Source organism: Canis lupus, chromosome 36 (assembly GCF_003254725.2).
Source record: "Canis lupus dingo isolate Sandy chromosome 36, ASM325472v2, whole genome shotgun sequence".
Lineage (NCBI taxonomy): Eukaryota > Metazoa > Chordata > Mammalia > Carnivora > Canidae > Canis > Canis lupus.
In genome coordinates, this window is record NC_064278.1 from 7,633,632 (window position 1) to 7,658,477 (window position 24,846).

The window sequence follows — 24,846 nt, forward strand, 5'->3', positions numbered from 1 at the left end:
AGGGCAGCCCCGGTGGTTTAGCTGTTTAGTGCCGCCTTTAGCCCAGGGCGTGATCCTGGAGTCCCTGGATCAAGTCTCGCATCGGGTTCCCTGCATGGAGCCTGCTTCTCCCTCCGCCTCTCTCTCTCTCTCTCTCTCTCTCTGTGTGTCTCTCATGAATAAATAAATAAAATATTTAAAAAAATCCTACAGTAGTATTAAGCTCATGCCTCTCTGTCTCTGTCTCTGTCTGTCTCTCTCTCTTCTGGGTGTGTTTAGTTCTGCTGAAGTCACTGTTTAATACGGAAATACTTAACCTTCTCTTAAACCAACTTTTCAGGGGATGAACTTCAGTTTGCTCATTCCTTCCTCCTTCTTTTTGGCTGTTTATGTCTTAGCTTTCCACATGATGTAGGGCTTTGTTTTTTCTAAATCTTCCTCCTTCCCCTTTCCTTCTTTTCTTTTCCTTCCTTTCCTGTCCATTTATTCTCTCCTACCTCCTATCCTCTTTACCTGCCCAGTACTTTTTTTTTTTTTTTTAATTTACTTTAAAACTAGATTGGCAATATGGCGAACAACTTCTGGGGTGGTAACTCTGGATTCTTTGTAAGAAAGCTGTCCTTCACGTGGCACAGCCTGGGAACGAGATTGTTGATTTAGTGAAAATGCCACATTCCTGAGCTTTCAACTCTGTCCCCTATGATAAAGCAGCAGTTGAAACCGGAGGATTTCTCCTTTCTCCTCAAATATATTTACATGCCAATTAAGAAATATGAGAAAAGAAATAACTTGGGTGTTATTTCTTAAGTGTAAATAAAGTCCACAATGAAACCATATATTCACCTAGTTGCCCAACAAGGCATCCTTAGCCACCCTCTCCTTCCTTTTACATTGAATCAATTACCAAAGTCTAATTGTTCACATTTCTGAGTAGCTTGAGGGCCTGAGCCTCCAAATTCTGCTGTGCATCATCAGTCTTCTGGGACACTTCCCTGCTTCCCCGCCAGCCTTGCCCCACTCAACCCACATTCCCACTGTCATGCCCACCAGTCCAGGCATGTGCAAAGTTCTCCAGTGGTTCTCATCACCCACAGGTTAAAATCAACTCCTTTTGCTGCTGCTCACCTTCCTCTTTGCTAGGAGTCCTTTTCTGATCCAATTACAGGACGTGATCTTGTGTCTCTAAGACTCGCAAGGTGTTTACACTTTCTGTAAAACCTTATCTCCAGACACTGATATCAACTATTCAAGCATCCCCTTAGAAGAAACTTCTCGTGAAAAGACTTCCCTGACTTTCCCAGAAGTAATCTTTCTAATCTACTGGGATGTTTGATAAATCAAATCATAATGTTTAGATGAAGACATGTGAATCTCTGGAGAAATCCCCATTAAAAAAAAAAAATGTTCCTGAAATACTTGTACAAATTTCATTTGGGGAAGAGACTAAGGAAATGGCAAGACAGCCCCTTCCCAGTCTGCCTGCCTTACCCCACAAAGCAAATTACCTCTAGAAGGCTGTTGCATGACTCAGGCCCCCAGGCCATTGCACTGCCTATTTCAAGTGGTTTATCAAACTCAAGTATTCCTTCCAACTTGCCTTAAGGGATGCTCTGATAATTATAGTTTTATGCCCATCCTTCCAGTGATGCCCTGGTGCCTCAGCGACATTCTGGAGACAAATGGGCTATCCAGGTTACTTTGATTTTTTGTGTATTCGTTTCCCAGTAGTTATAAGCTTCTTGAGGTCAGAGACCTTTATAAATTAATTTATTAATTTTATTAATCTTTATATTTGCAGCAAGTAGCATGATATTTATTGATTGTATGGACGGCCCATTCTTTTCTTACAACAAGGCTTTGTGTGTGTGGTCGTTTAAATGTATAAAGTATGATTTTAGGAAAACAGTTCTATTTTAACACAACTAAGTCAAATGTAAGGGAACTGATGTCTGCCATTGAATTGTCTAAAATGGTGGCAACCATTTGCTTGCTTAACTAAAAATCATCAATAGGTCAACCCACTCAGGTATTTAACCTTTGGCACCTTTGCCCTGACCCTGAAATCCTCAGGCAAACATAGTTCTTGACAGCTTCGCAAACTAATTCCGAGCTGTCACCTTGAAATCTGGAGAAGACCCCTCAGTGTGCGAGCACTGTCTGCACATTTCCTGGTTGACTAGACCATCCAGAGAGAATGCTTCAGTTGGCCGACTAGAATGTGTAATACTGAAACGAAAGTAAATATTTACTTAAGAGGAAAGTAAGGCCAGAGGAAACCCAAACTAGATATTCTCAGTTGTTTGCATCCAATAATGTGTATCCCATTACAGGGACGTTTTATATTAAGAGCTAGAGCTGAACTGGGTCAGGAAACCTAAAAAAAACGAAGCTGGCTTTAAATCAAAGAATCCACCAAACATTACTGATTCTTTCCACCCCCACCCACCCCCCCAGAGTATTACCCTGTATATACACCAGCTTTATGATTTATTATGATATATTTCTACAAATGGTCAAGTAGTTATTTCTCTGCATCTTAACTCTCTGATTAATGCATTTTTCATCATCCCAGAAGGAAAAGAACCTGGGTTCCCCGTGTAGACTTTTCTCAAAACTGTATTCTGGGGCTTTTCCCTCCCTTACTTCTTCCCTCCTTTTCTGACATCTACTGTTGGAGACCTTTGGACACCACATCTGTTCCTTTGAACATCACAACTACAGAGGTTTGGGTTTTTGTTTTTTTTTTTTTAATGTAAATCATATTAAAGTGAAACCTTTAAACTTAAGTTTCATAAGAAAAGAAATCCGAAGACTTGTCCCGATGTCAGGAAGTATGCATTTATGATAGGAGGCTCTGGCAGCCTGAGCGGGAGCCGGCCGGGCACGCAGCCGCGCTCTCCAGGAGCAGCAAGGGCGCGGGGAAGCCTCGGCGGCCGCCGGGCTCGCGGGTCCAAGCCCCCGGCGGGATCCCTGGTCGCCTCAGCGCGGTGACAGAGAACCTGACCCTGGTCTCCAACCGTCTAAATCTTTTGCAAATGTTTCAAACTTACTGCCTTTGCTGAGCAGAACCGCGGGCACGGTGATGACGGTGACGAGCGCAGCAAGCCCCAGCAGTCCCAGGAGCACCTTCCACTGCGTCTGCAAGGCGGGCAGAGGGCGTCGGGTCAGGGCGAGCCCCTGGCTCGGCCCGGCGGGGTCCCGGGGGGGGGGGTGCAGGGGGCCGAGGGGGCCGCAGCGCGGAGGCTGCCGAGCGGCCGCCCTTGACCTCGGGCACGCGCGCCCGTTGGCGCCCGCGGAGCCCGGGAGCGAGGAGCGAGGAGCCGGCGACCGCGCGGCCGTGCGCCTCCCGGGGCCCCGGGCCGGACGTCCCGCCACCTGCCGGAGGGCGGCCCCGCGCTTCCCCGGGAGCCCCCGGCCCCGCTGCCGGACTTCGGGGTGAGTGCGGGGGCGCGGGGCGGGAGGCACCTGGACGGCGCGGGGCGGGAGGCGCCCGCACTCACCTTCATCCTCGGCGCGGGCCCGGAACTGAGCGCGGGGCGCAGGCGGCGGCCTCAAGTCAGGCGGCCCCGGAGACGCGCGTCCGGCCCCGCCGCCCGGGCCGCCCAGTCCCGCCGCGCCCGCCGCTTGGGCCCGAGTTAAACATTAGTGAGCGCCCGGCCCGCTCCGTATAAAGGCCCGGGCCGGCGGCGGGCGAGGGCGCGAGGGCGCGAGGGCGAGGGCGCGGGGCGCTGGCATCCCGGCCGCGGGCGCCCCAGAGGCGCCTCCCCCGGTGCCCGGCGCGCGGGGCGGCCCCGGGGGCGCAGGTGCGGGCGGGGCGGCCCCGGGGCGCAGGTGCGGGGGCGCAGGTGCGGGCGGGGCGGCCCCCGGGGCGCAGGTGCGGGGGCGCAGGTGCGGGGCGCAGGTGCGGCGGGGCGGCCCGGGCGCAGGTGCGGGGCGCAGGAGCGGGCGGAGCGGCCCCGGGGCGCAGGTGCGGGGCGCAGATGCGGGGCGCAGGTGCGGGGCGCAGGTGCGGAGCGCAGGTGCGGGCGGGGCGCGGGTGCGGGGCGCTCACCGTGGCTCGGGCTCTGTGGGGGGCCCCAGCTCCCGGAAGGCCAGGTGACACAAGGCGGTGGTTCATTCGCGAAGACTCCTGAAGGCCCCCTCGGCCAGCGGGGAATTCCCAGCCTGTCCCGCAGGTTTACCTCCTCATGAGATGCCAAAACTAACAGTCACACTTCCGTGGAGCTTACTCTTCCCAGCAGCTCTGCCCTAAGCATTTATCGCGTTTATCTTACAGGGAGACAAGCTGGGCACAGAAAGGTTAAGGCACTTGTCCAAGGGTCTCAGCTCGGACTCCTTGGGGCCTGCCCTCAGCCCCAGTTCTTGACCTTCACTTCACATGGTTGATTCACTCCCATCTTTCAGTCTTGCAAAGAGTTTAGGGAAGAGAAGAAGGTTCCATGAGTCTTCGCCCTTCCCCAGCTCCCCACTGGCCCTGTAGGTGCCTCCTCCCTCCCTCCCTCTCTCCCTCCCTCCCTTCCTTCCTTCCTCCTTCCCTCCTTCCCTCCCCTCCTTCCTTCCTCCCATCCTTCCTTCCTATCCTCCTCCCTTCCTTCCTCCCCTCTTTCCTTCTTTCCTTCCTCCCTTCCTTCCTTTCTCCCTTCCTCCCTTCCTTCTTCTTCCTTCCTCCCTTCCTTCCTTCTTCCTCCCTCCCTTCCTTCCTTCATTCCTCCCTCCCTTCCTTCCTTCCTTCCTCCCTCTTCCTTCCTTCCTTCCTTCTTCCTTCCCTCCTTCCTTCCTTCCTTCCTCCCTTCCTCCCTTCCTCCCTTCCTTCCCTGTCCTCTGTGGCATTTATTCCCATTTATTCCGTCCACTCCCCAAATATTTGAGTGGCTACAAGGTCCCCGACCCTCTTTCCTTCTTTCAGTAGCTGTAGAGAGAGAAATGGGACCAGACAGACGAGGTCCCTGCATTTGGCACTTTCAGTTTAAAATACCTGGTCAACATTTGCCTTTAGGGTCTCCCTATCCTTCCTTCCTTCCTTCCTTCCTTCCTTCCTTCCTTCCTTCCTTCCTTCCGTCCTTCCTTTCCTGAGGATAAGTACTCCCACCCCTTATAGGCCTCTTCAGCTTGTTCACTGCAGCTGAAAAGCAAATGCTCTGTGTCCATAGTTAGAGGTAAAAGATTAAGCATGTGAAGTCCTGTGGGACAGTAGCGCAGGGTTAGGAAGAGATTCCAGTGTTCACCCTTCATCTCAAGTACTGACTTGGCTTCTAAACGCAGGGATTTTTTTCCCTCTTGCCCCCTGGTTGCTCATGATACCTACACGTGCTCCCCACACCCACCCCCAGAGGCTCACACTGCACTCTTCACCCCCTTCCTCCGTCTCTCCTTACTCTTCTCTGATCATCTCTGTTTTTTTTTCTGTTTTCATTAAAAGTGTTCCCATTCACCATTCACAAAACCTGAAAACTTCAGTCATCTCAGGTTTTCTTCTCCATTCTCCTATTATATTCACGTGGCCACCAATTCCTCTCCAGTCTGCTTTTCCAAGTATATCTCAGATCGCTCCTCCCCTTTCCACCTGTTCACAAGGTGAGTCGATAGTGCTACTGGAGCCTGGGAGCAGGAACTGTGAAAAGAGCCATCCAACAAGGACTACAGAGAATGGCACCATACTGGGGGCTCAGGGTTCACCTCCGTTCTACACAAAGCAATGGAAGTGGGAAGCCACAGTCACATCAGCCTTGGGGAGTGAAGGCAATACAGCTGAGCCCATGCTAGACTTTCATGCCTATACATCCAGCAAGGGGATGCTGGGGGAAGTTTGGCTGACATCCGTGGGCCAGATAATCTTCTTCCCTGGAGGGACATTCCATGAGACACTCTTCCCACTCCCAGATAATCTTTCCCAAGTCTCCCTTACTGCAACTGATTTATCACCAGTCTTTCAGTCTTGTTTTTTCCAAGTCCCTAAGGAACCAGCTGGCCAACACATTAGCTACCACCTTTGAGTCAGTGTTGATCTTGTATCAGGCCATCTCTCTTTCCATACAAAATGGAAAAACAGCTGTAATAAAAGTTCTGTCCTTTAGGAAGATTTCTCTTCCTATGGTGTTTCAGGGCAGCCCTGAGCGGGGCTGTGGCTTGGCAGCCATCCACTTAGGATTGGGGCCAGCTCACTATGCAGAAGGCTGGCACTTCCTCCGTCTGTGGCCTGGCTATCCAGACCTCCCCAGAAACGATAGGTGTGTGCTGAGGCAAAGACATGGAAGCAGTGGGAAAAGCCATCATGGAGGCCAAGTTCTCTGCTCTTGTGATTTTCTTGTGCCTGCCGGGCCATTTAGGCTCTCCTGGCATATCTTATAAATACTGTTTTCACTTAATAATGAGATGCTGCTCCCCCAGAAAAGACATACTGGAGTCCTAATCCCCAGTAGTTCAGAAAGTGACCTTATTTGGAAATAAGGTCTTTACAGAAGTAATCGGGTGAAAAAGAAATAATTAGGGTGGGCTCTAATCTAACATGACTGGTTATACAAAGGGGAAATTTGGACACAGATGACACGTATAGAAAGAAGATGATGTAACAAGATGCAAGGAGATGATTATCTATAAGCCAAGGAGAGAAATTAGGGACAGGTTCTTCTTTCACAAGCTCAGAGGGGGCCAACCCTGCTCTTCTCTTGATCCAGGCCTTCTAGCCTCCAGGACTGTGAGACAGACCATCCATTTCTGATTTGTAAGAAATCAGTTTGTGGTACTTTGGTAGCACGCTAATATGCTTGGTGTGTCATGATCATGCATTCTTTCTCTACCAGGGCCCTATAGGAAGAGAGGGGTCGATTTTCATATAGTGAATCATTGTTCACTGCTGTAACCAAAATCTAAGATGGGCCCCTAAGTTTTGTGGGTATTTTATTACACATGAATAGATAACTAATAAATCGACAAAGAGGGCATGACTTTTCTCTAAGAAGCCCAGGCATATATTCTGTGATTCTCATATTGGAGTTTTCCAGAAGCTCTGTACAGTATCTCTGTCTGCCACAGGTGTGTCTAATAGTTATTGTGTCTGCTAGGTCATTAAGATCCAAACATCAGGGCAGCCTTGACTTAGAAGCCCTCTCTTGTTCCAGGCTTCATTCAAAACAGACAATTCTAGAGGGTACTGAGCAAATGGGTTGGAGAAGCACATCCAATTGTGGTATATTGTTTCTCCAAAATCTGAAGAGTTCTGGCAAACATTGTTCCTTTCGTGGTGGGCATGCAAGGAATAGTGACTTACTATTGTTTCAAAGAAGATAGCCTGACATGCTCTGGACTACTGAATTCCTTGAAACTTTGAACAATTTTTATGGGATTTAATCTCAGTCTTACTACAGCACATAAAGAAATTGTTACTTACTGTACTTGAGATCCAGTTAGCATCATGTTACTCATGTGATGGACCAGTGTGATGTTCTATGGGATATCAAGATGATCAAGGTCCCAGGAGACCATATTATTGACAGGGAGGAAGAGAGTTGATGTAGCTGTGAGGTAAGATGGTAAAACTACACTGCTGACCCTCCTAAGTTAAGGCAAACTCTTTTGGATGGTCTTATTAATTAGATCAAGAAAAAAGTATTCAGGTAAATAGCCCCCAGATACTGGGACTGTAATGTTTGACCCAGTAAGATCACCACCCTAGAAGTGGCAGCTTAGATTGACTTGTAATCATTTTCCAGAATTCATTTTACTTTTGCACTGGCTGAACAGGGAAATTAATTGAGTATAGGATAGAGAACCAGCATTCTTGCATTTTTTTGGTTTCTTAGGTAGTGACCCTAATCTCTGTTCTTGCGCAGGGATGTGGTATTACTTTTGATTTTACCATATAGATATGAAGGAGGGACAGTTCCAGAGGCTTCCTCTTGGTCTTTATTACTATAATGTCTCTCCACAAGCCAAGGAGTGAAGACTCTAGAAGCTGAAAAAAGCAAGGAAAAGATTTTTCCCCTTAGCCTCTAGAAGGAATGCACTCCTGATGACACCTCGACTTGAGCCCAGTAGGACCTCTTTCAGACTTCTCACCTCCAGAACCATAAGATGACACATTTGTGTTGCTTTAAGCCACCAGCTTTGTGGTAATTTGTTATAGCAGCAATAGGAAACGAATACACCACTGGGCCGTAGTGTGTTTTAACTCTGTAGAAATGAGTAGAAACCTAGGACCAGTGTTTAATAACCCCTCAGATGTCTGAGCGTGTCCCTTTTCATGGGTCATTTTCAAAGTCAACTGTACCATCCCAAGGAAGACTTGCAAGAAGACTTGAGGTATGCAGTGCAGCAGCACTGCAGGCTCCTTCCTCAAAAAGATCTGGCCTTCATTTTAAACATGGCATTCTGGCTTGAGAATGCATGATTTGAGTCTGAAAACTTGATGAGAGGCTGTGAATTTCTATGATGGCAACTTAAGGGAGATTTCTGTCCCAGTCCTAGAATTTTTCTGATCGCTTAAATCCAGCCCTGGTTAGAATACTGCCCATCTCCTTCGTTCTTGCTGATGAGTGAACCACATCACTGCAGGTGAAATGCTCTGGTTATCATGTTATCCCTGTAGCTATTTATGAGAATAACCCCTTTTAAGAACCTTGAATGTTGGGGGCAGGGTCACCTAGAGTCAGCTATTGCTCTGCAAAGATGCAGCCAGTGTCAGATTGCAGTGCAGAGTAGATAAAAAGCAAAAGGAATAAGTACGTTGGTCCCTTTCTTCTACTTCTCTTTAATATCTTGCTGGTACCTGCCATTGGCTGAACCCAACTAAGGGCAGAGGGCAAAGGAGCCTGGGTAATAGGACATGTTGCCTATAGGGGTCAGCCGCATTGGGTACTGGGCAGGGAAGGGAAGGTTGAGGAATGAATGGGAGAGTCCACATGAAAAATAACCAAATAAACCCCCAACACCATTATAGTATGTGTTATTTGATAAATCATCTCCTCATCAAGATTGGAAATGTTCCATTTATTCTTTTATCATTTCTTTCCATCCTTTATTCTCCAGGGCCGAGGGAAATGCTCAGAACACAACAGTAGTCAGTAAGTGTTGAAAAAACAACAACATGAAATGATAAGTGAAGAAAAAATATCCTAAATCTTTCTCTGTGCTCTTGGGGGTTGGAACCAGATGCATGGAAGAAATGGGATCTCACCTGTAGGAGGAAGGGAGAGAGGGAGGCTGGTGAGGGCAGAGGGGGTAGTGAGGGAACAGAACAGATTTTCCTCCTTGGCCTTGGCCCTGGAGGATAAGTAAAGTAAGTACAAAGGTTTTTATTTGCTCTTTTGCTCAGTGGACACCTAGTCTCCATGTAACCTGCCCCACTTATCTGGAATGAACTCCTGCTGCCCAAGCCAATCTCACATCTCGCTTTCTTTAAAATCCAGATTGAAACTCACTTTACAGGTTACCTTCAACATTGACTCCATCTGTTTCCGTTCAGTTTTCTGCTTTTCCTACCAACTATAGTTTGGAAGATTATTCTGCTTGTATTCTTAATGGAATCCATTTGCAACAAAATTCAGTTCTACCAAGAGATATATTTAAGACAGCTAGCTAGCTGGATACTCCCATGGATTTAAGTATATAGAAAGGAGAACTTTGGGGCCAAAGAAATAACTGCACTCAAAGGCTGAATGAAAAAGTTGGAAGAGCTTCAGGGAATACCTATTAGGCCTAGTTTCACCAGGATGCAGGGTATTTGAGAATGTTGGGAAATAATGGTCCATTGTGGAATATTCTTCAGTCTTAAATTCAATATTTAGCAGGTGCTAGGGAGCCACTGAAGTTTTTGCCAGAGAAAGGTCATACTTGAACTTCAGCTGCGAGAATCAGACGGAAGTCTATGCTGGATGGGTAAGAGACAACTAGAGAGGGGTTGGAGGTCAACCTCCACGGGAAGTTGGATCTTCTTAATGATACCACATGGAAGTCTTTGCTACGGGTGTACGCAGAGACCTCTATTCTGGTAATATTCCCCATGCTTTGAGAGAAGAAATAGTTGTAGTGTTTCAAACAGAAACTAAACCAATTAGGAACAAGTTTGAAGAGCCAGAAACTGCACAGCAAATACAGTCTAAAAAGGGGTGGTCAGATGCTATTTAGTTCCGTGGCTGGAAAGAATAGTTATAGGTAGAAGTACTTAGGAAGGCTCTATAGTCTCTCTCTCTCTCTCTCTTTTTATTATATTCTCTACCCTTCCCCACTCCAGACCTGTTTTACTATTTTAGATATTTTTTTTCTAATCAACTCCCTATGAAACTTAAAGACCACAGATATACCGTATGTCTCTTTATGTACAATATATTCTCTATATATCTGTGCTTTAAATATAAGAAGAGTAACATTTTTTGCCGCCCCCCCCCCCGCCCCCAAAGTCCCTTGGGGTTATATTGCCCTCATTGAGAATGCTTGCTATATAGTTAAGACACAGTTCCAACAAAAATGTGGCAATTACTCAGGATCAGCAGCCTATCATTACTCCTTTAGAGTGCTGGTTCCAGCATATGGTAGATATACTGAGTTCATTCTGGGAAAGCTAACCTCTGAAATCTTTTTTTTTTTTTCTTTCTTTCTTTCTTTCCTTTTTTTTTTTTTTTTTTTTTTTTTTTTTTAAGATTTTACTTATTCATGAGAGCCACAGAGAGTGAGGCAGAGGCATAGGCAGAGGGAGAAGCAGGCTCCCTGAAAGAAGCCTGATGTAGGACTCAATCCGAGGACCCCGGGATGATGATCTGAGCCAAAGGTAGACACACCCAGCCACTGAGCCACCCAAGTGCCTCACTAAGCTCTGACATTTTAATGCTCAGAAACTGCATATGCATGCAGATAATGGCCAGACCATATATGACAATTGGATTCTGTCTCACAACCTCTATAGCAACCTGCCCAGAGTGGTCAGGACCTGGTCAATGACTACCAACTTCCCTTGCCTCTACCTTGGAACTAATCAAAAAAAGATGGATATGCTCCCCAATCCAATCTTGCAAAATATTCCACTTCTAGTTAGCTTGCCTCCTGTTTTCCCATGCCAATAATGTCCCATCAGAGCATACTTGAAGTCCCCCTGTTTTGTTTTGTTTTTTTTTTCCTATAAAGCACTCCCACTCCCCTCCCTGCCTTTGAGTCCAAATGCCAAGTGATGATGGCTGACTTCTTTACTATATTAAGTTCTGAAAAAAATAGCCTTTGATAGTTCTGATTTGGGTGGTCTTTGTTTATTTCCATAACATGGAATGAAAGTGTAACCATAGAAGACCTTACACATTTAAAAAGACGCCATAAATAATAATTCTCTCATTTCTATGTTCCAGTGTTTCAGTAGCAAGCATCCCTTATTCATGGGTCTTTGTTTTCTTTGAGCACCCCAAAAGCTGTTAAACCATCATTTGTCTAGTCCTTTATCAGCCACAGCATCTTAATAATTCAAATAATGTGTCCACATTTTGTGGCCATTTGACTATAGCAGTTGTAATATTCAAAGATGCTTGGAAATAGAGGCCGTTGCTAAAAAACTCTGGTCTGTCACTCAAGGGGAGTCTTACACAGAAAAATACACGACGACTGAGTTTGTCGAATACTTACATGTTGACTCTGACTTTGATGGTGCCCAGGAAAAGATTCAGTGCTCAAGTGACTACTTCTTGAGGATTTCATTACAAATGTTTATCTCTTAAAAACAAAAACAAAAGCAAAACAAATGTTTATCTTTTTCTGGTTAAGACTTTCTGTCACATCCACTGGTGTGTTAACATTAATATGTTGGCAGACAAACTATAAAATATTTCACAAGAAACAATGGATTATGAATTTGATTAGAAGCGTTAAAAAATAAAATTCAACTAAGTGGAAGATCTACTTGACTTTATTAAACAATTCATCAATCGGGCAGCATCCCATCTAGCAGGAAGAAGGAAGTTCTGAGGAGTTGTATATAACAGAAGGTATTTATAGGAAAGTAAGGTGGGAGAAGGAAATTATTAACAAAAGAAAAAGAGAGGATTATTCTAGGTAAGGTAACCTTCGTTTAGGGGGAAGGGCAGAGGATCTTTTAAAGTGGATCACCCCATTTTATTTTCAGGGAAGGTGAGCCCATGTGACAAATGACCTGATTGGTGCTGATCAGAAAATTCCTGAGTGTCCCATGAAGGCTGCATTTATGGAGGAGGTTGGGACTGCAATTAGATTAGATATTAAGCCTTGGTTTGGTGACTTGGTTTATGTGGTTCCATTTTGGGTCTGTGGCATTCTTTTTTAACAGAAGATTGATTCCTTTTTTTTTTTCTTTCAGTCAGAAGATTGATTCTAAATCAGGTCATGTGGTTATGAGTAACATTGCAAAGACCATTCAACATCTTTCAGATAGAAACTAGATTATGGCCACAAATATGACCATCAGAGGTTCCTCAATGGGCAACTCAGGGCTCTGGCTTCTTACTCAGAAGACCAAACAATATCAACATGGTAAATCTATTACGTAGCTGTACAATGTATTTTAGAAAAACTTTTTAATATTCTGAATATAACTAACTGTTTATTTACATTTAGCTTTAACTCCATCAAGGTTCGTACTTATTGAAATGCTACTTTGCCAGGCAGTGTCCTGGGAATGGCCCAGTGAACAAGTCAGGCCCATCAGGGAGATCACAGTGTTTACAAATGTGTTTACAATTGCTAATCCTCCAAACTTGCTAGCGAAATCCAAGACCAAATTCCAGAGATGACTGGGCTTTCCTGGCCCCCCAAAAGCTTTTTTTTTTTTTTTTTTTTTTTTTTTTGCAAGGAGGCTGGGACCACATGAATGCACTGAGCTATGGATCTGATGTTTAGAGTGTGACAGTCCCCTAGGCACCCTTCCTTCTCTTTCCCTCCCAGGCCTTACTGTCTTCTCTGTTCATTGTCCCTTCTATGCCAAGTAGCCCTTTGTGTGATATCTCCTCCAAATGAATTCCCTCAGGCAAAGGCCCCACCTTTTCACCCCTTTCTCCGCTCTTAACCTCCATCTATTCTGATGAACAAACATGATTGGACATGCACTTTTATCAAGACTTTTGAGGCCAGAGCCCTTCCTGATTCTCAAAGGTGGTGGCAAATATACCCTGTGCATACCTCTGTCACTACCTTTACTATATTATATCAAATGACCTGTGTCTTTCTGTCTCTTTTACCCTGCTTTGACTGTGGCAGACATGTTTTATTAATATTTGTATTTCCAGAAACTACAGCAGGGTGGATCTGGAGTGAACTCAGCAATGTACTGAAACCAAGAACACAGAAACAACTGCTTCTTCCAGCCACTTGACGTACCACCCAGAAGGCAATGTGGAAGAGGAGGAAAGAGTGAAGATTTTAAAGTCAGACAAGCCTGGGTCTGTCATCCAATTATTATATGCCCGTGGGTCTTTTTTTAAAACTTACTTCACAGAGTGGTGGAGATTTAATGACATAATAAATGAGTAATTTCAGCTACTCCCAGAAGCTTTCCATGTTGGACTTCTCCACATATATCTTTAGTTGGGATCTCTCTGCTGGATCCTGAGCTCCTTGTTGTCCCAGCCTGGATCACTCAAAAGCCTATTAGAGGGAATGTAGCTAGCTAACAGTAAGTTAATCATTCATTATTACTGGCACTGCCCATACTCACTCCCCAATGGCCCCCCATACACCAAGTTTGATCCTTCTCATTGAGCCTCTCACCTCAGGGAGAGGTATCACCCACCACATTGCCCAAGCCAGAAACCCAGGAGTCCTCCTTGATGTCTACTCATTCCTGACCCTACACATCAGCTTCTTTAGAATCTCTATTTGTCCACACTCCCCTAAGCTCAAGTCCTGCACATTAGTTTAGGCCTTCCTCTCCGCTCCCCGCCTCCCCCGCCCTCCCCAGGTCACTGCAGTAGCCTCCTCTGACTGGCTTCTCCTCTTTTACTTTCACTCCAGTGCAGCCTCTGTGACTTTCCTGTTTACAGTTAATGACTTCTGCTGAAGGAGAAAGCCAGAGTTCCTTTACATGATCTGATCTCTGCTTCCTTCTTACCCTTCTCCCAACCTCCCACACCTACACTAAGTTAAGCGCACTTCTAAGCATCACTGCTCTCTCCTTGGCTTCCAAATCTTCAAACACAATCCTTCCTCTACGTGGTACTCCAATCTCTGTTTTTCATGGGGCAAAATACTATTCAACCTTCTGGACTAGGGTGGCAAGTTCCTCTGAGAAACTTTGTCCAATCCCCAACCCCCTGAGTAAGGTGCTTTGCCTCTGTACTCCCAGAGAGCCTCATACCTCACTTCTTTTAACGAAATGCTCTTACTCTGTAATGTAATTGTTTTTAAGATTTTATTTAATTATTTGACAGAGAGAGGGAGCATAAGCAGAGCAGCAGGCAGAGGGAGAGGGAGAACAGGCTCCCCACTGAGCAAGGAGCCTGATGTAGGGCTCCATCCCAGGACCCCGGATTATGACCTGAGTTGAAGGCAGATGCTTAAATGACTGAGCCACTCAGGTGCCCCATAATTATTGTTAATCTTAAAGAAAATCCTGTCAGTAACTTTACCAGCAAAAATGGGTTTATTTAGGAATAGCAGAGAATTGTAATTGGAGCCATGCTGGCTATGGCAAAACCATAGGCAAGTCTTCAGAACCAAGGAAAAAACCTATTTTTTCTAGAGGAAAGGAGGGGAGGTGTCATGAGGCACTTATAAACCAAAGTCTATTAGAGCAAACTGAGAGTTTGAAGTATAATGGCTCTTCACTGGCTGAGTTGTGACAATCCCTTGTTGGTTGGGGTGTTGGGGGTTGGAGAAGCCTTTTTCCTCCTGCTGGGTTAGTAAAGTAGTATCCAGGGAAGTGCAAGGTACAGCTCCTCCTCTTGGGTCTGCCATTGATGAGGGCATGAAAGCTCCCTCTGCCAGCCTTCTGACTCCATTCTAAACAAGACTTCCTTTTATTAATTTTCAGAGTATCTAATGTAATAATAGCTAAGAGTATAGACCTCATGTTATGTACCAGACATTCTTCTAAGTTCTTTTCTTGTATTAGCTTATATAATCTTCCTAACAACCCTATGCGATAGATACTGTTACCATCCTGATTTTACAGATGACACACAGAAAGGCAAACCTTCCTCCCAGGATTGCACAGCCGGAATTTGAACTCAAGAGGCCCCACTCCAATCCATATAATTATCCACTATGCATTTTTGTATTCAGTAATCTCCAAGGATTTTTGTCTATGTTGTTCACTGATGTACTCTCAGGGCCTAGAATAAATTCTGGCATGTAATAGCTGCTCATAATGTGTTTACAGACTCACTGAATGAATAAATGCTAATTCATTTGTGTCCTTCTCTTCTGAAGGGCCAAGGACTAGGTTTTATTCTGTTTATTTCCAGCAGCTGGCCAGGTACCTGGCACATAATAAAATTGCCAAGCTCGTCTTTCTGCATAGGTTCATTGCCACTCTGAGTTCTAAGATTCTATTTTGCTTCTGTGCTTTTTTGAGACTCTGCATCCACCCTTCCACTCCATAACACACTTTGCTGCATGTCAGTTTTCAGTGTGTATAAAAAAAAATCTGGTCAGCTGCTGCTTGACAGCTGGAAAAACAGAACTACACTGGAGCCAAACAATTTTATGCCTCAGATAAGCAGGGAGGAGAGCCTCCTGCCTCATGCGGGTATGTGGGCAGAGGGCTGAATCATCAAGTTCTTTGAGTTCCTTGGAAATGGATAACTTAAAGGAATATTACACAACATGGAGAAATGAGGAGAAAAAATAGAGACATGAAAATGACTAAAATGTTGAAAAAATACAATTTACGAGGCTAAAAATAGTTGTGAGAGGAAAAGGCTATGGATCAGTATTCCAGTGCCCCGAAGGTCTGTGCATGAACGGGTTCCAGTTTGAAGGATGTTGAACAGATGTTCACAGGAAGAAAGGAATGTACATGCAATAATCCTAAACTGCCTTTTGAGGAGCTGAGATGGAGGGGAAAGGACAACTTTTCTGGGGAAAAGACAGCCTGGGCTTCAGCTACCCGCTATAAAAGAACATCCTCATGTGGCACGTGACCCAGGAAGAGGGGATGTGGGTACACAGGTAATGATGGTGTTCTCTGGGTAGTGGGTATATTTGGCAATTTTCTTTTTTTGTAGATTTAAAGTCCCAATAGGTTTTTAAAATGCATTGCAGGATTTCTCTAGAAACTTTGAGCAGGGTGGGGCAGGCAGGTCAGAATTTTGTAGTCATGCAGACAAACATTCTTTGTTCCCATCTCTGGGTTATTTGGTGGCTAACACTGGACCGACACCCACGTTGGTACAGTAGAGAGAGCGTGGGCGGCCTGCCTACTCAGGCTCTGCCTCATTGTCTTTTTGGAGCAGCACTTTACGAGCAGTAGTTAAGGATTAAAGAGGTGTGGGAAATAGGTAAAACATTTTAAAAGAGCACATGGCAGTCTCCACAAATGGCAGTGGAGCTGTCATTAGAATTATTTTTTACTAGTATTATTTTAATTTTCCTGCCAGGATTTCTGAGATATTGCCCCACCATAACAAAAGTTAAGGTAGATCCCAAAGACAGAGGAGCTTGCTTCGACGTGGATGGACCTGGAGAGTATTATGCTGAGTGAAATAAGTCAATCGGAGAAGGACAAACATTATATGGTCTCATTCATTTGGGGAATATAAAAAATAGTGAAAGGGAATAAAGGGGAAAGGAGAAAAAATAAGTGGGAAATATCAGAAAGGGAGACAGAACATGAAAGACTGCTAATTCTGGGAAATGAACTAGGGGTGGTAGAAGGGGAGGTGGGCGGGGGGGTGGGGGTGACTGGGTGACGGGCACTGAGGTGGGCACTTGACGGGATGAGCACTGGGTGTTATTCTATATGTTGACAAATTGGACACCAATAAAAAATAAATTTATTTAAAAAAAGAAAGAAAGAAAGAAAGAAAAAGAAAGAAAGAAAGAAGAAAGAAAGAAAGAAAGAAAGAAAGAAAGAAAGAAAGAAAGGACTGAATTGGTTTCCCAGATGAAGTCCCTTGGCTAGGAGGGATTGTGAAGAGTATCCCATTCAGCAGTTTGTGTCAGAGGCAGTGCTTGGGCTCTGGGAAGGGAGGTGCTACACTAAGTGTGTAGTAGAGACTGATGCCCTGAGGCAGGAGGACGATTGTGTACAGAGATGTATTCTATAACTCTTTCTGATAGGTTCGTCTTTTCTACTGGAGAATGCACACACGTTGTGGGCGGGGACCAGATCTTCTCATTCCTGTTTATAACCTTTCTTTTTCTTTCTCAGGGTTTTCCGAAACTAAGAATGCATATACGGATAAAAGAAATGCAAAAATTCAAGATACTTAGACTGCTAAACAGGTGTAGAATTTCATATAAATCTAAATATTTTATTTTATATCAATACATAAATATAAATATAATTCAGAAAAAGGTATAAATGGCAAGAGCTTCTCTCTACCCAAAGATTTTGTGCAACTCCTGATATGCTACCTCTAGTGGCAAAATATGACAACCCTTGGCCCTACAGAGACCTTCACCTGACAGCTTTAAGCTTCTGGCTGGATCTCAGAGGCTCAAGAATGCACCATGCCTGCATCTCTCCCCCTAACATCCCTCTGTCCTTTCGAGGCCAGACAGCTGCTTTGAAAGAGGAGTGACCACGGCATTCTCACTTTTGAGGGGAGTAAACTAAAACCGCCCAGACAAACCAGGTTTTCCAATTAAAGTCCATGGATCTTCCTGTTTTTCCAAGAAAAACCACTGTTTTTTTTCTTTCTTTTTTTTCCCCCTAGACTCTATTGAAAGAATTGCTGGTAGATAATTTTCAGTAACTATCCTCCCTATTGTTTTGAAAGGCAATGCTTAGTAAGTAGGTCATTTATGTTTAGCAATTTCCCTTTGAAGTCTTATTCAAGCACAGAATTTACCAAAAAACAAACAACTCTTTTATTATCTTAGTGAAAATCATAAACTTAACTCAAATGTACATAGGATCAGTTTTCTGGACCTCTTTTGTATCCAGTCGTCCCCGTAGGAAGTTAATGCTTATTTATGGGTGAAGTACTTTTAACTAGTGGCTAATGGAATATATGCTGCACAGATGCATAGATGTTATTTTTCTTAGACATTCACTTAATGATTGGGTGACCATTGCTAATCCCTCCTGATAACGCAAAGGGATAAGAAAACAGGTATGTGAAGATTACATTTGAACCATGTGGTATTGCTGATCCTTGACTATTTGTGATTCACAGTATAACAGTTTAATACAGTACAACCTAATATGTCTAAAGTCTATTCATAAAACCATACATCCTATGCTGGGTTAAACATAAAATTGAAGTTAGAATAGTAGCATAATGCTATTAACTTAAGGAGGTAAGTTCAAATATTGTTTTAAATACAGCTGCAAAATAGAAACCGAATACCATGTTCCATGTTATAATAGACCAGTACTTGATGGGAGAAGACATAATTATTTTATTTTGTACCCTGTAATTAAATATCAGTCTTATAATTTATAGAAAAATATATTAATTTACTATCAACCCTACTGTCGGTAACATTTTGTGAAATGACACTTTGTTGTGTTCTTTGAGTCAGAGATGAGTTGTATTGAAGAGATGTGGGAAATCTTCCTTTATCTTGCTGAAGACTATGTATTTCACTAGAAGAGCTTTACATTTTTTAACTACTCTGTAGGAATAAATAGTGCTAACACAAACTAATAAAAAATGATCAGTAAAGATTTAAATTCACTGTTATAATGAGAATTCCAAGGAATATATGAAACATTTTGGGGTTGAAAAAGTTCTGATGTATGTCCATATGTAACCCTCTTCCTTTATAATTTTGTCCCAGTATACCGAGTTCAGAAATAAATCACAATTCTAAATTATGCAAAAGAGTTAATGCTCTTTTTAAGTTTGTATGCATCTAATAGTCTTAATAAAGAAGCTAATGAGTATCTGATAGCTTGGTGCAGCGGAAATGTGAGGAGGAAACTAACAGGCTTGCTAATCATGGAGCAAATCCTTTTCTGTGGAAAGCAAAATCCTAGAATGACTGCACTTGACTAGAGGTAAAGAATCCTTCTCTCCTATCAATTCCAGGAAGTTAGGTTAAGATCTCTAATCCCATTAGAGAGAAATACCTTTAAATACTTGAGTACTTTATTACCAGAGATTTTTTCCCTCTGGATGCTGCAGTTTAAGATTCTTAAAGGAATAGTTATACTGGAGAGCTCATGAGAGATCTCTACTTTTTAAATTTTTTTATTCAGGTATAATTAACATACAGTGTAATAGGGATGCCTGGATGGCTCAGCGGTTGAGCATCTGCCTTTGGCTCAGAGTGTGATCCTGGGATCCGGGATCGAGTCCCACATCGGGCTTCCTGCATGGAGTCTGCCTCTCTCTCTCTCTGTCTGTCTCTCATGAATAAATTTTTAAAAATCTTAAAAAAAAGCATACAGTGTAATATCGGTTTCAGGGTATACAATATAATGATTCAACAATTCTGCACATTTCTCAGTGCTCATCAAGACAAGTGTACTCCTAATCCCCTTAATCTATTTTCCCCAACCCATCTCCCCTCTGGCGACCACCAGTTTGTTCTCTATATTTAAGAGTCTGGGTTTTTGTTTTTGTTTTTTTGTTTTTGTTTTTGTTTTTTTTGCCTCTTTTTCTCCCTTTGTTCATTTGTTTTGTTTCTTAGATTTCTTTATGGGTGAAATCACATGGTATTTGTTATTCTTTGACTGACTTATTTCACTGAGTGTTATATCCTCTAAGTCTATCCGTGTTGTTGCAAATGGCAAGATCTCATTATTTTGTATAACTACATAATATTTTGTAGAGGTCTCCATTTTCATTATTGGCGAGTATTCAATTTTAGTTGTTTCCCATGGAGTTCTGTGTGATGGGATTTGACCTGCATTCGTTGCTTTACCACTTTCTCTCAATATGCTTGAGGAACTTAACAAACCTTTGGGGACAGCCCACAGTGTGCTCTTCCTCCCTCACATCAGTCTCCAGACTGGGCCTTCCCAATTCCCAGGCCCCAAAACCTGCTTCCAAGTGTAGGCCACTACCACTTCTAGCAGCCTTCTGACTCCCAGTGTCCTCTTTCCCCTTTGCCCTCCTCAGCTCTGTCCCTCCATTGCGTCTCTATACTTTGCTCAGAGAGATTGTCCTCAAAGTCGAGTGTGGTCCTATTGTTTCCAATCCTTTGAACTTTGTCTATAAATTCCTCTGTAACACCTCCTTTCCCCTGGCCATTCCTGCCCCTTTTCCCTGTTCTTTGTTCCAGGCCTTTAGCTCACTCAGTACCCTCTTCAGGACCTCTCTCTCTAGCAACAATGCTGGTTTCCTTTACCCAAACAAACTGCTTGCTTGTGATGTCTCTACTTGGAGGCTTCTTCCTCCAGGTCACCTTCCCAGATCCCAAAATCTGAATTCATTGAGCACCTCCACCTTCCTCTCCCTGTAGGTCTGATCACACTATATTACCATAGTTTCTTTGCTTTTCAAAACGCTCTATAGTTTGTAAGCCCCTTGAGGACAGGGTCTTTTGTTTGTCTCATTCACCACTGTATTCTCAGGGCCTAACACTGAGCCTGGCTCAGAGTAAACCTTTAAATATATGCTTGTTGAATGAATGGATACAGACAGACAAGCAGACAGACAGGAGTACACATATACGATGGTTCTTTGAGCAGAGCCCCCATCTTTGAAGGGCTTATAGTCTGCTTTACTTTCTGTACATTGGAAGATTTTATGGGATAATAAAAAGAACACAGTTTTTAATTAGATCTGGATTTTTATCCCAGCTTTCAATTTCTCAACCGTGTGAATTAGGGTGATTTATCCAAACCTCCTGAGATTTAACACATGAATCAGTATAGGGATAAAAGATGTCTACCTCATGGGGTTCTTGTAAGTTCTAAAATAAGACCCATTAAATGTGCTATACCAGGCATGTGGTAACATTGGCTTTCTTCCTCTATCGACACGCAACTCTGCTTCCATTTAACACAAATCTCTGCTCACCTTTCCAGTGGACTCGAGATGCTCTTCTCTCACATATGTGATCACAAGCTCACACAATTTTAAGAAATCATATTGGAAAGACATTAAGAGAGTTTATTCATTTGTTAAAAACAATATTCACAAATATAATACATTAAAAACAAATGCATTTATCAAGAATTCATAAATGTTTAAAGCATTGTATACCAAATATCCTGTATTGTACTATTGTATGGGATAAGCAAATTCAAAATTATATTTCAAAGGGCAGAGCTCAGTTTATGGTGCGAGGTTCAAATTTTAGGCCACTATGAAGTTTCATGGCACATTACTGTAAGTATTAATTATAACTGAGTAAACCTAAAATTTTAAATTTTGAATGTAAATTTTAAAACATTTGAATTACATGTTTATACCTAGTAATAATAATATAAATTTGAGATCAAAATTTTTCTCTAAATAATAATTATTCATTTTACTTGACTCTGTAATGAGTTAAAAGATACACAGAAAATCGATCCAAGGACTCCTTCATTACCATTATTTTTTCAGTGAAAGCATATATCCTAAACTAGGACACAACAAAGTGAGCCAAGATAGCCCTATTTCCACAAAATTTGCAACCCAAGGGCTAGTGTTACATGTGTTCTTCACCGACTGGATTGAGGCTGATCATGGCCAAGTGTTTTGATGCTGTGGGTTTGGCTCTTAAATGAAACTGGATCCTGACAACAAAGTTCAAGAATTATTGTCGGCTTCTCTGCATAACTTAGAAGCATCTCCAAAGGCATATGTACTATTGCCCTGGCAGACATATATACACGACTACGGTGTAACACCTCCATCCTCCATGCTTGGCAAGTTTATGTGAATGTTCATTTTTATAGCCGCTAACTTATTAGCTGTGGATTACGTTGTCACTTTGTGTGTTACATTTCCAAGCATAAGAAGTGTGAGTGAGTTCTAAGACATGTGAAATGAAGGATCAGCTCGCAAAAGCTGGTCTTGAAGGCATCAGAGAGTAGGGATAAAGACTTCATCATGCGGTTCATAGAGCCTGCCAATTCTTTGATTGACAGCTCTCTGTATGGCAAGTCTTGAGGGATTGGGTATTTAAATCTTAATTACAAAAAAGTGTTACAGAATACTAAAATCATTCAAGGAAACTGGAAGGCTTATAATGTAGCATTCCTCTATTAATCTCTCATACGGAATAAAATTTGATTGACAAGATCCATACAAATAGTGTAAAGAAATTTAGGAAATCAGTACAAAACTGAAGGGAAAATTTTAAACCATGTGCCATAAATGTGTCCTATTTTATAAATTAAATTGCTCTACCATCGTATACACACAAATAAAACAGATTAAAATGAGCTTTATTATAAGATATAATCCTAACTGGCTTGAAGAGCTAAAATCTCAGTGACAAGATTCAAATAAACGAAAATACAATACAAATACTGCTTTGCTTAGGAAAAAAACAACAACAACACAGGAACTTATTACAGAAAAAAAGGGAGAGGGTGTATTCCAAAAGACAGAAATAAAACAACTGTGGAGATAAAATTTAAAAATAAAAATTGAAAAACTTTCAAGAGCACCAGTTATTCTCTTGCTGTTCTCATCTGTGCCATTCCCTTATTAATTCGTTAATTCAGTACACACTTTCTAAGAGACTACTCTGTCCATACCCTTTTCCAAGTGCAGAGAATATGGAGATAATGATGGCAGGGTCAGCATCCAGTGGGAAGGCACTCATGACAACAGGTTATTGCCATAGAATGTCTATCTTTCACATTTAAATAAAGAGCTTGGATATCTTTTGTTCCCTTCTCACCCCATAGCCGCTGTCCATCCTTTTCCACCTGGCTTTTCCCTGGGGAGGCTGCTCTGTACAGATGACTGTATCAGTGGGTTTCTTTGCCCTTTGGCTTCTGGTTGGGTTCAGCCAACAGGACCCTGGCAGCAGATCATAGGAAGGGGTAAACATGAGGTGAGGTATTAAATCTCCTGCTCCTTCCACAGTGGGCTGCCTGCATCTGTTGACCAAAAGTCATAGCCTCTTTCAGGTAATGTTTTCAAATTACCCATTTGAATGTGTCACCTGTTTTCTTTCAGGCCTGGACATAGTGGATGGAATCCTATGAATCCATGAAGGTTGCACAGAGGAAGTGACAGTTGACCTGAGTCTTTAAAGGAAGAGTAGAAGTTTCCAAGGAGATTGGGGAGAAGTACAGGGTGGCTGGAATGTAGGGCAAATGGATGAAGGGAGGGAAGATTTGAGGTGGATTGTGAAGGGCCTTGTGTGTTTTGTTTTTTTTTTTTAAGATTTATTTATTTATTTCTGATAGATATAGTGAGAGAGATAGAGAGAGAAGCAGAGACACAGGAGGAGGGAGAAGCAGGCTCCACACAGGGAGCCCGACTCGGGACTCGATCCCGGGACTCCAGGATCGTGTCCCGGGCCAAAGGCAGGCGCCAAACCGCTGAGCCACCCAGGGATCCCGGGCCTTGTGTTTTTTACAGAGAGATTTGGACCTAATCCAAGAGCAATAGACAATAGGGTATTTTGGTGAGTTTTGAAGTAGAAAGTGGTTGACAACACTATTAGGCAATGTTTCTCAATCTCTGATTATTACATGCATCCTTCTAATGGAAATTATTTTTGAGGACTTTTTCAGGGTTGACCTAAACTATTTATTTATTTATTTATTTATTTATTTATTTATTTTAGAGATTTTATTTTTTTATTTGAGAGAGAGAGAGAACACGAGCAGAGGCAGAGACAGAGAGAGAAGCAGGCTCCGCACTGAGCAGGGAGCCCAGTGCAGGGCTCGATCCCAGAACACCAGAGATCACGACCTGAGCATAAGGCAGGCACTTAACCGGCTGAGCCACCCAGACGCCCCTAAATTACTCTTATTATAATATGTATTCTATATATAGCAGCTTTAACTAGTTACATATAAATTTCTTTTGCTTACAGTTTTTTAAACAAAAAAGAACCAAAGAACCAAAATTAATTTACATAATAAATAAAAACAAAACCATATGAATTCTAAAATTCAAATTAACATTAATTTAATGCGAAGGGTTATGTTTGGCTGAAAGAAATTCACAAAATGAATTTCATTAATCAATTCATTAAGCAAGGGCCTATGATACCTTGTGTTTTAAGATGATTCAATTCTTCTACTTCTTGCTGCTAAAACTGTTGTGCATCTTTCATCTATAAAACAGGCTGTAAAGTTATTTGACCTTCATTTAATATGTGAAGTCTCCCTCAAAATTTAGCTGCTCTAACAACCATTTTGTCATGCCTTCTGGATTTTGTGAGTCAGGAATTCAGACTGAGCACAGTGGGAATGGCTTGTCTCATCCGCATGATTTCTGGGGCTCTGCTGAGAAGACTCAGGGGCTGGAGGTAACTCAGCATCTTTACTCTGGTAGTCAATGCTGTGTGGTCAACTGGAGCTTCAACATATGCCTTTGCAGGCAGTGTCAGCTTTCTCACAGCTTGGGACCCTCAGGGTAGTCCAGCTTCTTACATGGCAGCCCAGGGCTCCTGGGTGTCCCAGCTCACAAAGTACAACTTGCTTCACATTTTCTGCCCTAGCTTCAGAAGTCACACAAGGTCATTTCCATCGTATTCTATCCATTACAGTGAGCCACAAGCCCACTCAGATCCAGAGGGAGGGGCATGGCCCCCATGTCTAGATGCCTTGATGAGAAGAGTGTCAGAATTTTTTTTTGGCTACTTTTTTAAACTGCCATAAGCTATGATAACTGATCTTATGAAACACAA

The 24,846-nt window shown here is 43.1% G+C and overlaps 1 protein-coding gene and 1 long non-coding RNA gene across 2 annotated transcripts in view; one reads left to right on the forward strand and one right to left on the reverse strand.

The window, feature by feature from the left end:
- The window catches only part of DPP4 (dipeptidyl peptidase 4), a 78,838-nt gene extending 74,391 nt beyond the window's left edge, over positions 1-4,447 (reverse strand). Inside the window, 2 exon segments of the mRNA XM_025471054.3 lie at positions 3,030-3,117; positions 4,031-4,447. Of these exon segments, the coding sequence (XP_025326839.1) occupies positions 3,030-3,117; positions 4,031-4,096 (154 nt within the window). The 5' untranslated portion in view covers positions 4,097-4,447.
- Positions 3,201-19,428, forward strand: LOC112674680 (uncharacterized). Its single transcript, XR_003145502.3, has 3 exons — positions 3,201-3,414; positions 13,212-16,092; positions 17,294-19,428. It is a non-coding gene; the product is annotated as an uncharacterized LOC112674680 (long non-coding RNA).
- The last annotated feature ends 5,418 nt before the right edge of the window (positions 19,429-24,846 follow it).